The 14126-nt window shown below is 39.2% G+C and overlaps 1 protein-coding gene across 1 annotated transcript in view; it reads left to right on the forward strand.

The window, feature by feature from the left end:
* The window catches only part of OCA2 (OCA2 melanosomal transmembrane protein), a 192961-nt gene that overhangs the window by 132242 nt on the left and 46593 nt on the right, over nt 1-14126 (forward strand). The window contains exon 21 of the mRNA XM_074816908.1: nt 1570-1663. Within this exon, the coding sequence (XP_074673009.1) occupies nt 1570-1663 (94 nt within the window). The remainder of the gene's footprint in view (nt 1-1569; nt 1664-14126) is intronic.

Genomic DNA, 14126 nt, shown 5'->3' on the forward strand with positions numbered 1-14126 from the left:
TTAAGCCTTCAAATAGAAATAGACATCAAATAGAAATAGTCATCTTCAGGCAATGTATAATTCAAGAATAATTGTTTAGACATTAACTTATCTTGGTTAATCGATCAGAAGGTTTAAGAGGGATGATTAGCACCACTGGCAGGAGGGATGGGGAAAGGGTTGTAATTCTTCATAAAGCCTGTATATTACTCCATACCAAAAGAACACACACAGTCAGTAAAGGCGAGCATCATTCAGCCATCAAAGTGAAAACATTTTTCAGGAATCTGTTCCATCTCTGAGCTCATACCCTTTGAGTGGGAACTATGACATACATTTGAATGACAAATTGAAGGATTAAAAGTCATAACTATTCACTACTGAAAATCCTGTACTCTGAGAAAGCATTATTTTTAAGGTATACCACAGTTATTTCCACAAATCCCTTCCTGCTTGATCTCTTGCTGTTCCACATTTGCTTATTCTTTCTCTCTCCCTTTTGGTCCCGTAAACCGCTGCACACGTTAAAAACAGGTTAATAACATTATCACCTCTCCCCTTGCTAATGACCTCCTCTCTACAGGCACTGATTACACCTTTCTTTCAAACCAAGTGGTTATACAATTAAGGTGAACTCAAACCAGTTTTTCCCAACTAAGGTGACAGTTGTTTAGTTTTGAAAGGTGTTACTGACTGAGATCTGGTGCTATTAGAAAGCCTGTCAGCTGTATTTTTGGGCTCTATAGCAATTGCCTAATGAAGTCTGTAATGTCTCCCTACAAACCTCATTTAACTTTTCAGGGATTTTATTTTATTTTATTTTATTTTATTTTATTTTATTTTATTTTATTTTATTTTATTTTATTTTATTTTATTTTATTTTATTTTATTTTATTTTATTTGCTAAAGTGATCAAATGAAATTCGCAAGACTTGCAAATATTTCCCAGTGAACTAAATCTACATTCTCTGGTAAATATAATGTTAGAATAAAAAGTAAAATAACTCAGCTCTTCTTATGAATTCAGAAGCCTGCCACATTGATCTTTCTCAATTTTTCCCTAACAGATCAAATACTTTTGATTATAACAAGGATTCAGGAATTTTTTAGTTACTGACACATGATCTACAGCCATCTTGATTGTGAAGGTCTGTGCATCTCTTACAGCTGTCTCCAGCAAGAAGAGGCGATACAGCTCTGTCCTTTAGGCTTTAAGAAATGGAAAGGGAATTAATTTATAGTCACTGTCAGTTCCCTGTTGATCTAGAAGGATCTAATGGGAGGCATTCATAACCGTAAGAGAGCCTCAGTTTTGTTAGCAGTACCTGTGTCAGGCTTGGCCTAACATTGCCAATACCTTCCATTTGGCTTGTGGATCTAGCACAGTCAGTGGGGAAAAGTGAGCACAGATCAAGAATATGGTACAAAGATACTAATTAAAAAAGAAAAAACAAAAAAAGAAAAAACTGCAAGGTATTCTTTGCACTTGCTGGTGGTTTAAGTTTTTTACATAAACGAATTTTATTTATATTGTGTTGATGGTCGGATAATGTCTCCAGAATCTCTCTCTCTTTTCTTCTTAAACCACAGATTCCTGTGCTTCTCAACCTGAGTAAAGATCCTGATGTTAACTTGCCTATGAAACCATTAATCTTCTCGTTGGCCATGGGTGCGTGCCTTGGAGGTAAGAGTTTATGTGAGAAAGCGGACATAAGGTAATAGCTATGCAATTATGGCATGTATAAACTGGCACAATAGGTTCAGTGATTTTATTATGCAAAGCATAGGGAGGGCCTGATCCAGCTCCTTTTGACTTCAAAGGATCCTGTATAAGGATCCCAGTCACTGTCTGCTGCTACAATAGGATTTTTGCAATCCCTGTTTGAAGGCTGTATCTGCATAAAGTACAAATGCACAAAGAAGCAGTCCAGATGGTGCTTATAGGGTTCTGATCTTTTGTGAGAGAAAATACAAAGATGCATTTAGCTTTCAGAACAGGGACCCATCATTGTTCATTGAAAAGATGCAGAAAATATATAATAGCTGAGATCTGAAGGCTTGATTCAAAGTCTGCTGAAGTCACTGGGAGGTTTTCTGGCTTACAGAAACAGTTTGAGTATCCATTTGCTGACCTCTCTAGCACTCCTCACATGAAGAAGAGCCTTTTTGAAGTCTTTGGGAACTGTACCTCTAATAATGAAAGCTGATAGCCGTTCTTCTAATGCCTACCTTGGTGCTAACTGGGATTTCTTGTATTGTCAGTACATTTGCACAAAACAAGCAGATGGTTTCATTACTTTTTTTTTTTATTATTATTATTTAAAAATGTACCATGTATGTACTGTAGGCCCAGGATTTTCTCTCTGTTTGTTATAACAATAAAGGAGAATAGCCATCCGATAGTTTTTAAATTAATGTTTATACTTGATTACTTTTTCTTTTTATATTCTGCAAATGGCTTATGAAGGTGTTACAACACAAGTTTTCCAAATAGCAAATGTACTAAGTGCAATTAAAATATGTAAGTTTTTAATGAGAAATAAAGTTAATATTATATTTTTACTACTGAGAATTTTAATGGTAATTACATTGTATTGGGCTGTGTTTTAATCCCTAATTATTTAGGTAGTTAGCTTAAATAAAGTGGATAAAATGGTGTTCTGCCACATATCCACCCCTTCTTCCTCTCCATGCCCCTCCAAATAGTTTCCTTGACTTAAAGATTAAACTACAACCAGTTTTGTGTGTAATACAAGTTCTGGTTTGTTTATTTAGCTAAGTGATTGCTAATACAAGTGATTTTAATACCTAACAAAGATTATAATTATGTAATTTACAGATTGAATTTTAAGAGCATGTTGCAAAGGCAGGAAAATTTATAACAAACAACAGTTATTCATTTGAGGAATATCTTTTTGTACTCATCATTATATTGTAATTTTAAGGTGTTCCTCTTTAAAACCAGTGATTTGAATAATCAACATATCTTTATATAGATGTTTGCCACAAAAATATAATCTTTCTTCACAATTTCCTGATCACTGAACATACTCTGATTTAATTAAATTTTCAGATTAAAAATCCCCAAAACATAAGGAATATAAAATTGGCCAGATTATGCTGACATATTCTGAGTGGGAGACACTTCACCAGCCTTGGAGCCTTTACAAGTCTCAGCTGATTTTCCTAAAGTATCAGTTATCATTTTAACCCAATTTCCTTTATTTTGATTTATTGAAGGGCTGCAGGGATTTTAACAGAGACTTCTGTGTGTATGCGGTATGAGACAAAAGTAAAAATATAAACAGTACCATGGGAATTATTTGAATTAAAGGCACTAGAGATCCATAGGAAGTGTCCAGGTATTCAGATAGGCTTCATACAAATATTTCGATAAAAAGTTAGATCATTATCATTATTAGCAAAAGCTTAAACTCTCCAGACTGTGCTCTATTAGGGTAAAGATGAGCATATGCTGAGTTTTACTGGCAAGGTCTCATAGGAGTGTTAGCCTGAAAATTAATATGCTTCTGACTTTCCCATGTCAAAACAAAAGCTAATGAACAGCAGAGTATTGTTTGGGAATGAAAAATGTGGGAAAGCTTTTGCTTTAAAAGATCTTGCAGCCCCCAAAAATGGGGGAAAAGTGGCTTTTCTTTTTTTTAAAGAAAGGAAGTGTTGATGGCCTTTAAAAACTAGTTCTAAAAGAGAAGTCTTAACATCACTGACGTGGTGTGAAGGAATCTTTAAGGTAGGCTAATCTCCCTGTGGAAGGGGTAGATGATGATTACATTATTACTGCCTGGTACTTAAGGCAAAATATTGGGTCTTATCACTGCTTATGCAACCAATGGAACTTGGCAACAAGATATTTTGTAGAAGAGTCTCATGAAAAATACATTATAACTACATATTTTAGGGTTAGGTGTTTACTACACAGTGCAGAGCTTCAAGTCTGGTTATGTTCAGGGTAAACACTGCTGTATGCTTACATGTCCATAAAAGGAGCATCAGCATTTGTGCCTGTCTTGGAAAACACTGTGCAACATTTTGTCCTGAAAAATTTCCAGTGATTGCAATTACTTTTTTCTACTTCACAAATTGCACAGGCAGCTATGGGTTTGGAAGGTGATAGGATAGGAAAAGAAGTAATTTTCCTTCATCGCTTTAGCTGTTGTCCTGGAAATGAAAGAAAGATTGAGTCAGTCTCAAGCAAAATGAAGAGACCTTTGCCAGTATAACTGCCACATTGTTGTCATCTTCAGCAGTCTCTCCAAAAATAGAGCTGCTGCTATTAAATTTCTGTCTTCTTTCATGGCTCAGATGTAAGGAGTAACTGAATATCACATAGATGCTCCTTGCTCTGTAACATATGTCTCTGAAGGTGAGAAGGGATGAAAAATCCTGTCTCTTAATTAAGGAAGACAAGGACAGTGATGGCCATGGACAGTTCCTGGTGAGATAGTCACAATTTTGAAAATTTTGGGTCTTCCTCAGAGTTTGCTAGTTCTTTTTCTGACAGTTTTCTTGCTCAGGTCAGGACAATCTTACATGGTTAAGAAATAAACATGGTAATTTTTCAGGGGAACTGGTTCTGGAAATTTAGGTTTACATTTGTCCCAGCTATCTTTAAGAACTTAAGTTGTAAGTTAGGAGTCTGGCTGCCCCAGCCTCCCTGTTTGGTGATGGGGATACCAGCATGTCCAGCAGGCAGATGTTTATACATCCACTGAAATTGCCAGACGCTCTCTGCAGAGCACATTGGGGCCCCTCACACACAGAACTTCAGTAGCTGAGAAGGGTCCCCAAAGACAGGTCAAATTAATTTAGGCCTTTGGGCCTTTTGGTTTGTCAGTTCTGAATGCTGAACGATCCTATTAGTTCACATCTGCCCAGACATTAATGGTCAGGCTAAGTAACTTGAAAAATTATATTGCTTGTGGAGTTTTTTATGTACTGTCAGTGTTTCAAATATATTTTGACCATGAAGGGCAAGAGAATTAAAAATTTAAAAGTAACTAAACAAACAAGTAAGTAACTTCACTTGTTTCCTGTGGTGTCCTGACAAATCTGCATCCATATTTCTTTTGCACAAGAAGATGTTGAATAAAACTTTACTCATTATGCTTCCTATTCCAGTACATGATGGAATTATGGTACCTCTTGAGACCGAGTTGTATGTAGACCTTCCAATAGTGTCTAGGGAATGCTGCCCCACAATTTTGGAGGACAAATGAAAATGGCTAACAATTTCAGAACAAGACAATTTTAATTGCACTGCTTCGTCTGGCTCATGAGTTTTAAAATAACATGAAATACGGATTCACAGTCAGAAATCCACCTGTTAAGACTGTGCAATTGTGTAGAACTAGATTCTTTACTGAACTGAAAAGGTTATAGATCTCATTTGAAGGGTTTTTGTACATTTGATATTTAAAGAGCTGGCATTTGTCTTTTTATCTCTTTTTTCATGATTTATAAAAAGTATGTTTTTGATAAAAGAAAAAAAATAAGAGGGAAAAAAATTGAATTTATATTTGAAAGTCCCTACCTTCTGAGTTCTCTGTTGCTAGTGTAGAAAAGTGCAAAAAGTATTTTTCTTATGCAGTGACTATTGCTGTGGTCCAAAGGGGATATTTTCTATGGTGCATAGTTTTGCAGTGTTTTCCTTTTCTGTATATTTTCCTGGAGGACAACACCTGAAAGTCATCATTGTCACAATTCTGCAGAAAGAGGCAATCTCTAGGGTGCATGCAGCTGTGTTATTCCAGCCACACAATCTCAGTTGTAGGCTCTACTTCAAGAAAAGAGGTAGGAGGAGGGGGCTGCTGGCTCTTTTCTTCTAACCTTACAGGGTCAAAACCCAGGTGTGAATAAAATCCATTATCCGCAGGACATTGTGCTAATTACAGATATTAAAGGAGTGCAACCCACAGTGTAGCTCAACAGTGGGATTACTCTCAGTGGTCCAGTGCTATAGGTATTCTGTCTCTTGGCACCCCTCCTTAGGTCCCTGATGCAGATGGGATCTTGCATAGTGAAGTATCATTGATTTATTATTCCTGCTGATTCTGCTCAATAAAATCCTAAACTAGTTTTAAACCTTCAGACACAATGAAGGTAGAAATATTGTTTATATTCCTACACCAACCCTCCTTCTTTGCAATATGAGGGAAAAGTAATAGCCTTCAATAAAACATAAAATTTATTAAAATATGTAACAATTAATATTATGAAAAAACCACAGCTGTAGATCCTTTGAAGTTCTTTTATAGTTACAATAGATCAAATTTGTATAACACTTTTTAATTTGAAATATTCAAAAAGTCTATCAAGAACCAAATGTATGGCCTAGAAGTATAGTAGTTATTTAAAAGGAGCACTATTCAGTTTTGGTTTTGAACTTAATTGTTGTATACAATATGTAATTGAAAGTGTAATAAAAATTTCTAGTCAAGAGAATATACCTACCGGAGCTTGATTTTAATCAGGACACTGATATTGAAAGTTCATATTGTTTCTAAAGAAGCCTTTTAATGATGAGAAATCCTGGGGCTCAGTTTTATGTCTTGTGGGTGAGACAGCCCAAGTATTTTGTCTATGGATATAAAACTCCTAATCCATATCAAAGGGTGAGGAATTGTAGAGAATGAGAGTGACTTGATTCTGTAGCTCTTTATTGACTGCAAGGACTTTTTAGTTTTTACACATAAAAAATATTAAAAGATATTCAAGACTTGTAGACATTCAACAGATGAATATAAATGTCTTTGTTTAATGAGGCAAATCTGGATTACTTTTGTGTGAAACAGAAAATTTCTGAAAGCTATGAAGGCTGTCTCCTGTAAGGCTAATCAAAACCATAACTACTCAGTGTTCACTTCTGCAGCCAGATTTATTAGATTTGCTCAGATTGTGCTTTAAGTAGAGAAATGGAATATGCTATGGAAAGGAAGCCACACACATCAGTCTACCTTTATTTGAAGATGTAAAGCACATGAGAAACTCTACAGAATTTTCTTTTGAAAATGGAAGCAATGAGATGGCTTCCTCCAATACGTTTTGCTGTGACGCTGTAATGGGATGGTTTGATTACAGCAAAAAGCAGGGCTGATCATCCTTACCCTAAAATTCATGATTCTGTAGCAAACTCCTGGTGTCAGAGTGAAAACCCTTGTCTGGGACAAAGCAGTGCAAACAGCTGTGCCTAGGTAAAACTGGGCTTGTCACAGATATTTGTCAAAGGCCAGGGAAAAGCTATTTTCAGGACTTGTGTTGACATGAAGCCAGGGTAGTCTTTTGCTTCTGCATTAGTTAGCGAGAGATACAGGGACAAGAAAATGCATAAAGTCTGTCTGTTAAGCACTGGTGTAGCTTGTTATCCACTGTCAGAGCATGTGGAGGGGAAGTGGTCTGTAATGCTCACAACAAAACAAGACTTTTCTGTAAGCAATCCACTTTTAAGCTTGCTGTTGCACAAGGTACTATCTATCCCCTTTATATTTGAGAAAGCTACTTTTTATGAAGGTTACTCATCCTAGGTCAAATAACTTTATTAGTGATAATCCCTTCCCTTTGATTTCTCAGTGCTTTGAGAAATGAACACTAATCCTGCTGGGCACTTTTGAGGTGATTCTCCAGGCAAACACATCAATGCAGCAAACCCAAGGGTTTGGCTTGCTCTTGAGGTGGCACTACCAAAGTGACTCCTGAGAACTAACAGTATTTAGCTATAATAGATGTGCTGCTGACAAGTAAAAATCAACAGCTGAGAATGAGGCTTAAAGTGAGAGGAAATATGTTATTGATGAGAACTCTCTCCCTTTTCTTGTTGCAATTTTATCCCAATTTCCCAGTCTGTTCCTTTAGTAATCTTAATCAGTTCTCCCAGCATTGATTTGCAGTGCATTGCAGATTATAGTCACCTGGGGAAACTCTGTTTACTGAGGGAGAGGCTGAAAGATACATTTATATCACCTTTTCTGGACAGAAACAGTAGAAGACCTTCTACTGTGCTTCTGCAGTGATTGTGCAAAGCTAGGTCAGGTCCATGGAAAAGTGAGTATGATGCAGCAGCAGCTCTTTAAGTGACATGTCTGTATTTTTCTATGATCACACTTCAAAATGAGATTTTTTTTTCATTAAGAAAAAGGTCTTGATTTCATGCTTATGAATTATTATTCATAGTTAGTATTGACAGTAGTCCATGTAGTCTACCAAGAGTAAAAGGCAGAATACATATGCAGGATAAAATGTATGGCTTACCTCATACATATCACATACTATTGATATTAGAAATATTTATTTCATTGTAAAGAATCCAGTTTCTCAATAGCCATATGCCTTGTGATAAACGATGAGTTAGAGTAGGAGTCATAAAAAGAAGTTAAAATAGGAGTAATCAAAACAGATTGGTTATTACAATGTTATTCTTTGGTACTGTTCACACGTGTTACTACATTTTGAGCATACAAACAAGCAAGTAAGAGTATTTCTATGATTTTTAAGCTTAATTACTTTTTAAGATTGAAGATGAAGTGAAGATGAGGTCAAGACTGGGTGCTAGAAAATGCTTAGAATCATAGAATCATTCAGGTTGGAAAAGACCCTTGGGATCATTGAGTCCAACCATCAGCCCTACTCTACAAATTTCTCCCCTACACCATATCCCCCAACATCTCATCTAAACGACCCTTAAACACATCCAGGGATGGTGACTCCACCACCTCCCTGGGCAGCCTATTCCACTGTCTAACCACTATTTCTGTGAAAATTTTTTCCTAATGTCCAGTCTGAACCTCCCCTGTTGCAGTTTAAAGCTATTCCCTCTTGTTCTGTCACTAATTACCTGTGAGAAGAGACCAGCACCAATCACTCTACAATGTCCTTTCAGGTAGCTGTAGAGAGTGATGAGGTCTCCCCTTAGTCTTCTCTTCCTCAAACTGAACAGTCCCAGCTCCTTCAATCGCTCCTCATAGGATCTGTTCTCCAGGCCCTTCACCAGCTTTGTTGTCCTTTTCTGCACTAGCTCCAGCACCTCGATATCTCTCTCGTATTGAGGTGCCCAAAACTGGACACAATATTCCAGGTGTGGCCTCACCAGTGCAGAGTACAGGGGGACTATCACCTCCCTACTTCTGCTGGTCACACTATTCCTAATACAAGCCAGGATGCCGTTGGCTTTCTTGGCCACCTGGGCACACTGCTGGCTCATGTTCAGCTGCTTGTCAATTAGAACCCCCAGATCCTTCTCTTCCGGGCAGCTCTCCAGCCACACCTCCCCAAGCCTGTAGCGATCCATGGGGTTGTTGTGGCCCAAGTGCAGAACCTGGCACTTGGCCTTGTTCAAGCTCTTCCTGTTAATGTTGGCCCACTGATCCAATCTATCCAAGTCTCTCTGTAGAGCCTCCCTATCCTCATGTAGATCGACACTCCCGCTTAACTTGGTGTCATCTGCGAACTTACTGATGATACACTCTATGTCCTTATCAAGATCATCAATAAAGATGTTAAACAGAAATGGTCCCAACACTGAGCCCTGAGGAACACCACCTGTGACCGGCCGCCAGCTGGATTTAGCTCCATTGACCACCACTCTCTGGGACCGTCCATCCAGCCAGTGCTTGACCCAGCAGACCGTTCGCTCATCCAGGCCATGGGCAGTCAGTTTTTCTATGAGAATTCTATGGGGAACTGTGTCAAATGCTTTTTGAAAATCCAGGTAGACAACATCCACAGCTTTTCCCTTGTCCAATAGTCTGGTCATCTTGTCATAGAAGGAGATCAGGTTTGTCAGGCAGAACCTACCTTTCATGAATCCATGCTGACCAGGCCTGATCCCCTGGTTGTCCATTATATGACTTTTAATGGCACTCGAGATGACCTGCTCCATGACCTTCCCTGGCACCGAGGTCAGACTGACAGGTCTATAGTTTCCTGGATCCTCCTTTCTGCCTCTCTTGTAGATGGGTGTCACATTTGCTACCCTCCAGTCCAATGGGACCTCCCCAGTTAGCCATGACTTCAGGTAAATCATGGACAGCGGCTTGGCGAGCACATCTGCCAACTCTTTCAGCACCCTTGGGTGTAACCCATCCGGTCCCACAGACTTGTGTGCATCCAAGTGGTGTAGCAGATCTCTGACCACTTCCTCTTTAATTGTGCTGACCTCATTCTGCTTCCCCTCCCCATCTCCTGGCTCATGAGGCTGGGTGTCCAGAGAACAGCCAGTTCCACTGCTAAAGACAGGCAAAATAGACGTTGATCACCTCAGCCTTTTCCTCATCCTTAATTACCATGTTTCCCTCTGCATCCAATAAAGGAGGGACATTTTCCCTAATCCTCCTTTTGCTGTTAATGAATTTATAGAAACATTTTGTTATCCTTAACAGCTATAGCCAAGTTGAGCTCTAGCTGTGCTTTGGCTCTCCTAATGTTCTCCCTGCATAGCTTCACTACATCTTCATATTCTTCATGAGAGACCTGCCCTCTTCCATAGGCAATAGATTCTCCTTTTGTTCTTGAGATCCAGCCAAAGGTCCCTGTTTAGCCAGGCCTGTCTCCTTCTCCTCCTGCTTGTTTTTCGGCACGCGGGAACAACCTGCTCCTGTGCCTTTAAGACTTCTCTCTTGAAGTATGTCCAGCCTTCATGGACTCCCATATCGTTCACGGCAGCCTCCCAAGAGATTTTGTTAGGCAGTCTTTTGAACACGTCAAAGTCTGCCCTGCAGAAGTCTAAGGTGGCAGTTTTACTCACCCCTCTCTGTTTCTCCAAGGATCGGAAACTCAATCGTCTCATGATTGCTTCACCCTAGACGGCCTCCAAACTTTACTTCCTCCACAAGCTCTTCCCTGTTCACAAGAATCAGGTCCAGGAGGGCACCTTCCCTGGTCAGCTCACTCACCAGCTGTATGAGGAAGTTATCCTCCAGACATTCCAGGAACCTCCTGGATTGTTCCCTCTCTGCTGTGTTGTGATCCTAGCAGATACCCGGGAGGTTAAAGTCCCCCATAAGAACAACAGCAAGTGACCATGAGATTTCTCCCAACTGTTTATAGAAATTATCTTATCTTCCTTTGCATCTATTGAAATTAATTTGATGTGTGTAGGTGTCAATGTACATTAATCTAGACCTGGGTCTTCCGTGATTCAGAGGTCACAGTGTTGCTGTTTCACTGCTGACTTAAAAGTTTGCCATGGAGACAGATGTTCCTGTGACGGGAAACAAAAGTTTGTCTCTGTTGTTAATTTCAGTGTAGTTTTTTGAAGTCTGCTGAGCCAATACCTAATTAAACTGGACACATGTTCTGAACAAATAAAAAAGAAATGCTGCTCCTTTCAGATAACATTTAAGGTGACAATTTCTTCTCAAGTGAAATCTGCTTGGGGATGGTCACACTCAAAGGGTTGTGGTAAAAGGTTCGATGTCCAAGTGGAGAGCAGTGACGAGAGGCATTTTTCAGAGGTTGGTGTTGGAACCAGTGCTGTTTAACATCTTTGTTGGCAACATGGACAGTGGGATTGAGTGCCCCCTCAGCAAGTTTGCTGATGACCCCAAGCTGTGTGGTGCAGTTGACACGCTGGAGAGAGGGGATGTGCCATCCAGAGGGACCTTGACCGACGTGAGAGGTGGGCCCATGCAAACCTCATGAAGTTCAACAAGGCCAAGTGCAAGGTCCTGCATATGGGTTGAGGCAATCCCATGCACAAATACAGGCTGTATGGAGTATGGATTGAGAGCAGCCCTGAGGAGAACTATTTGGGTGTGTTGGTTGATGAGAAGCTCAACATGACCCAGCAATGTGCACTTGCAGCCCAGAAAGCCAACTATATCCTGGGCTGCATCAAAAGAAGCAACCAGCAGGTTGAAGGAGGTGATTCTGCCCCTCTATTCCACTCTGATGAGACCCCACCTGGAGTACTGTGTTCAGCTCTGGGGCCCCCGACATAGGAAGGACATGGACCGACTTGAGTGCATCAAGAGGAGGGCCATGAAGAGGATCAGGGGGCTGGAGCACCACTCCTATGAAGAAAGGCTGAGAGAGGTGGGGTTGTTCAGCCTGGAGAAGAGAAGGCTCTGGGGAGACCTTATAGCAGCCTTTCAGTACCTAAAGGGGACCTACAGGAAAGCTGGAGAGGGACTTTTTCCAAGGGCCTGTTGTGGTAGGACAAGGGTAATGACTTTAAACTAAAAGAAGGTAGATTTACATTAGTTGTAAGGAAGAAGTTCTTCACTGTGAGGGTAGTGAGACTGGAACACGTTGCCCAGAGAAGTGGATGCCCCCTAGCTGGAAGTGTTCAAGGCCAGGCTGGATGGGGCTTTGAGCAAAGTGATCTAGTGGAAGGTGTCTCTGCCCATAGTAGGAGGGTTGAATCTAGATGATCTTTAAGATCCTTCCAACACAAACCATTCTATGATTCTAATTAAATATATGAAATCAAATGTCTATTTTGGATTGCAGGGAGCAGGGGGGAATGCTTTTCTCATTTCACATTGTCTGCAAGATTTCTGCTTATTTCTTGTTCCATAGTGGGATCAGCTCAAAAGCTGTCTGAGGCTGCTGATAGAAAAAAAACAAAACAGTCTTCTGTTCTTAATAGGTGTTGTTTAGGCCACTAACCTGAGACAACAGATATCCATGTTCAGATCTCTACTCCAGGATGAAAATTTTAGTTTGCTGCCTATTTTCTGTTGATAATAATTGACCATCCTGGAGTAAATAAGAATCATGTTTTCTCTTTAGATCAGTTGGAAAAATCTTGGCTGCACAGGGGCTTTTTCTTGGAAAGCTTTGGTTTTCATGAAATCAACTTTTTAAAAAAAGGAGTCCTGAGCAACTTTTTTAGTTTCAGTTGTTTCTCAGAGTTGTTGCATTGTCCCTAGAATGACCAGTCAAAAACCTGTGTCTTAGAATCCACTGATACTGGTATGGCTTTGAATCCAAACTGGGATCAAAATTATCACAAAGAAGGTCTTTCTCCTACCCTTTTTCTTATTAGAAGAGGAAGATCTTGCTTCCTCCAATGTTACTTCCACATCACATCTTTTCTCTCCTTTTCCTTACTTCTGAAATCCATAACTTCATTTTATTTGAATTTGAGTGTTCTACTATTTTTTTAAGAATATATTTAGAAGTCTGCTCATTTTGTGTGCACTTTCAGTTGCAGAATGCCATATGGGTACCATGTGTGAATACTTAGGGAAATAATCCTTCTGCCTTTATTCTGAGCTATTCTTTGCCAAACTGATCTCTGAAACATTTACTAAGTCAAAACAACTAAGCGGAACGGGAATGGTATTTTCCTTCTGATCTGTTTCTCTTAAAGTCAGACCAGAAGAGTCTCCACTGAGCAGTAATATTTAACAGGGCCAAAATGAGATGAGTAGCTATAAGTCAGTGAGAGCAAAGAAAGACTTGTGCTTAGAATAATGGATTGTTAATGTAGTGATGCATGGCAAAAGAGATGATTTGGCATAGTATAAAAAATTTTCTCCTAGATTGTTACCACTTTTGTTCAAAATTTCAGTTAAGGAACAGAATGTAGGAGTCACTGTCACTTCCCGAGTCATACCTTAGATCAGAAACATTTGCTGAAGACATCTGCTTTGTGCAAGTCAAGTATACAGCATTTCTTAAGTTTGAGGTATGACTCATGGGAAAGCTATAGGAAATGGGTTGGTCCTTCTGAGCTCTGAATACTGAACTTGTCTACATTGCCTGATTGTTAAAGGTTTAGAGAAAACACAGGAATAAATTAGTCACTGGAAAAGGCTTAGGAGATGTATGTAGTTCTTCCAATAGGATAGATGCTCATTATAAACATGGCATATTATTTTCCTGTGGTGTGTTCTTCTCCTAAGAGGATTTGTATAATGTAATTTGGTGAAGTTCACTGAATAAAGTTATGTACTTTTACATATTAAAGAACCATTGCAGTTTGGTAAGCAAACTCTGTATCTGTGGTGAATATTTGCCTTATCAGAGAGATGTGAAATAGATCCCTTCCCCTCCATTGTTCCACTTATTTTGTTTGAAATTTCTCTTAAAAACTATATATCTTAGCAATTAGTTACCCTCTCTATAAAAAAGACACTAATTTGTCGGTGTCAAGTTTGTGTAAGAAAAAAAGGCATCCATTTTTATTA

The sequence above is a fragment of the Strix aluco genome, chromosome 2 (assembly GCF_031877795.1).
Source record: "Strix aluco isolate bStrAlu1 chromosome 2, bStrAlu1.hap1, whole genome shotgun sequence".
Lineage (NCBI taxonomy): Eukaryota > Metazoa > Chordata > Aves > Strigiformes > Strigidae > Strix > Strix aluco.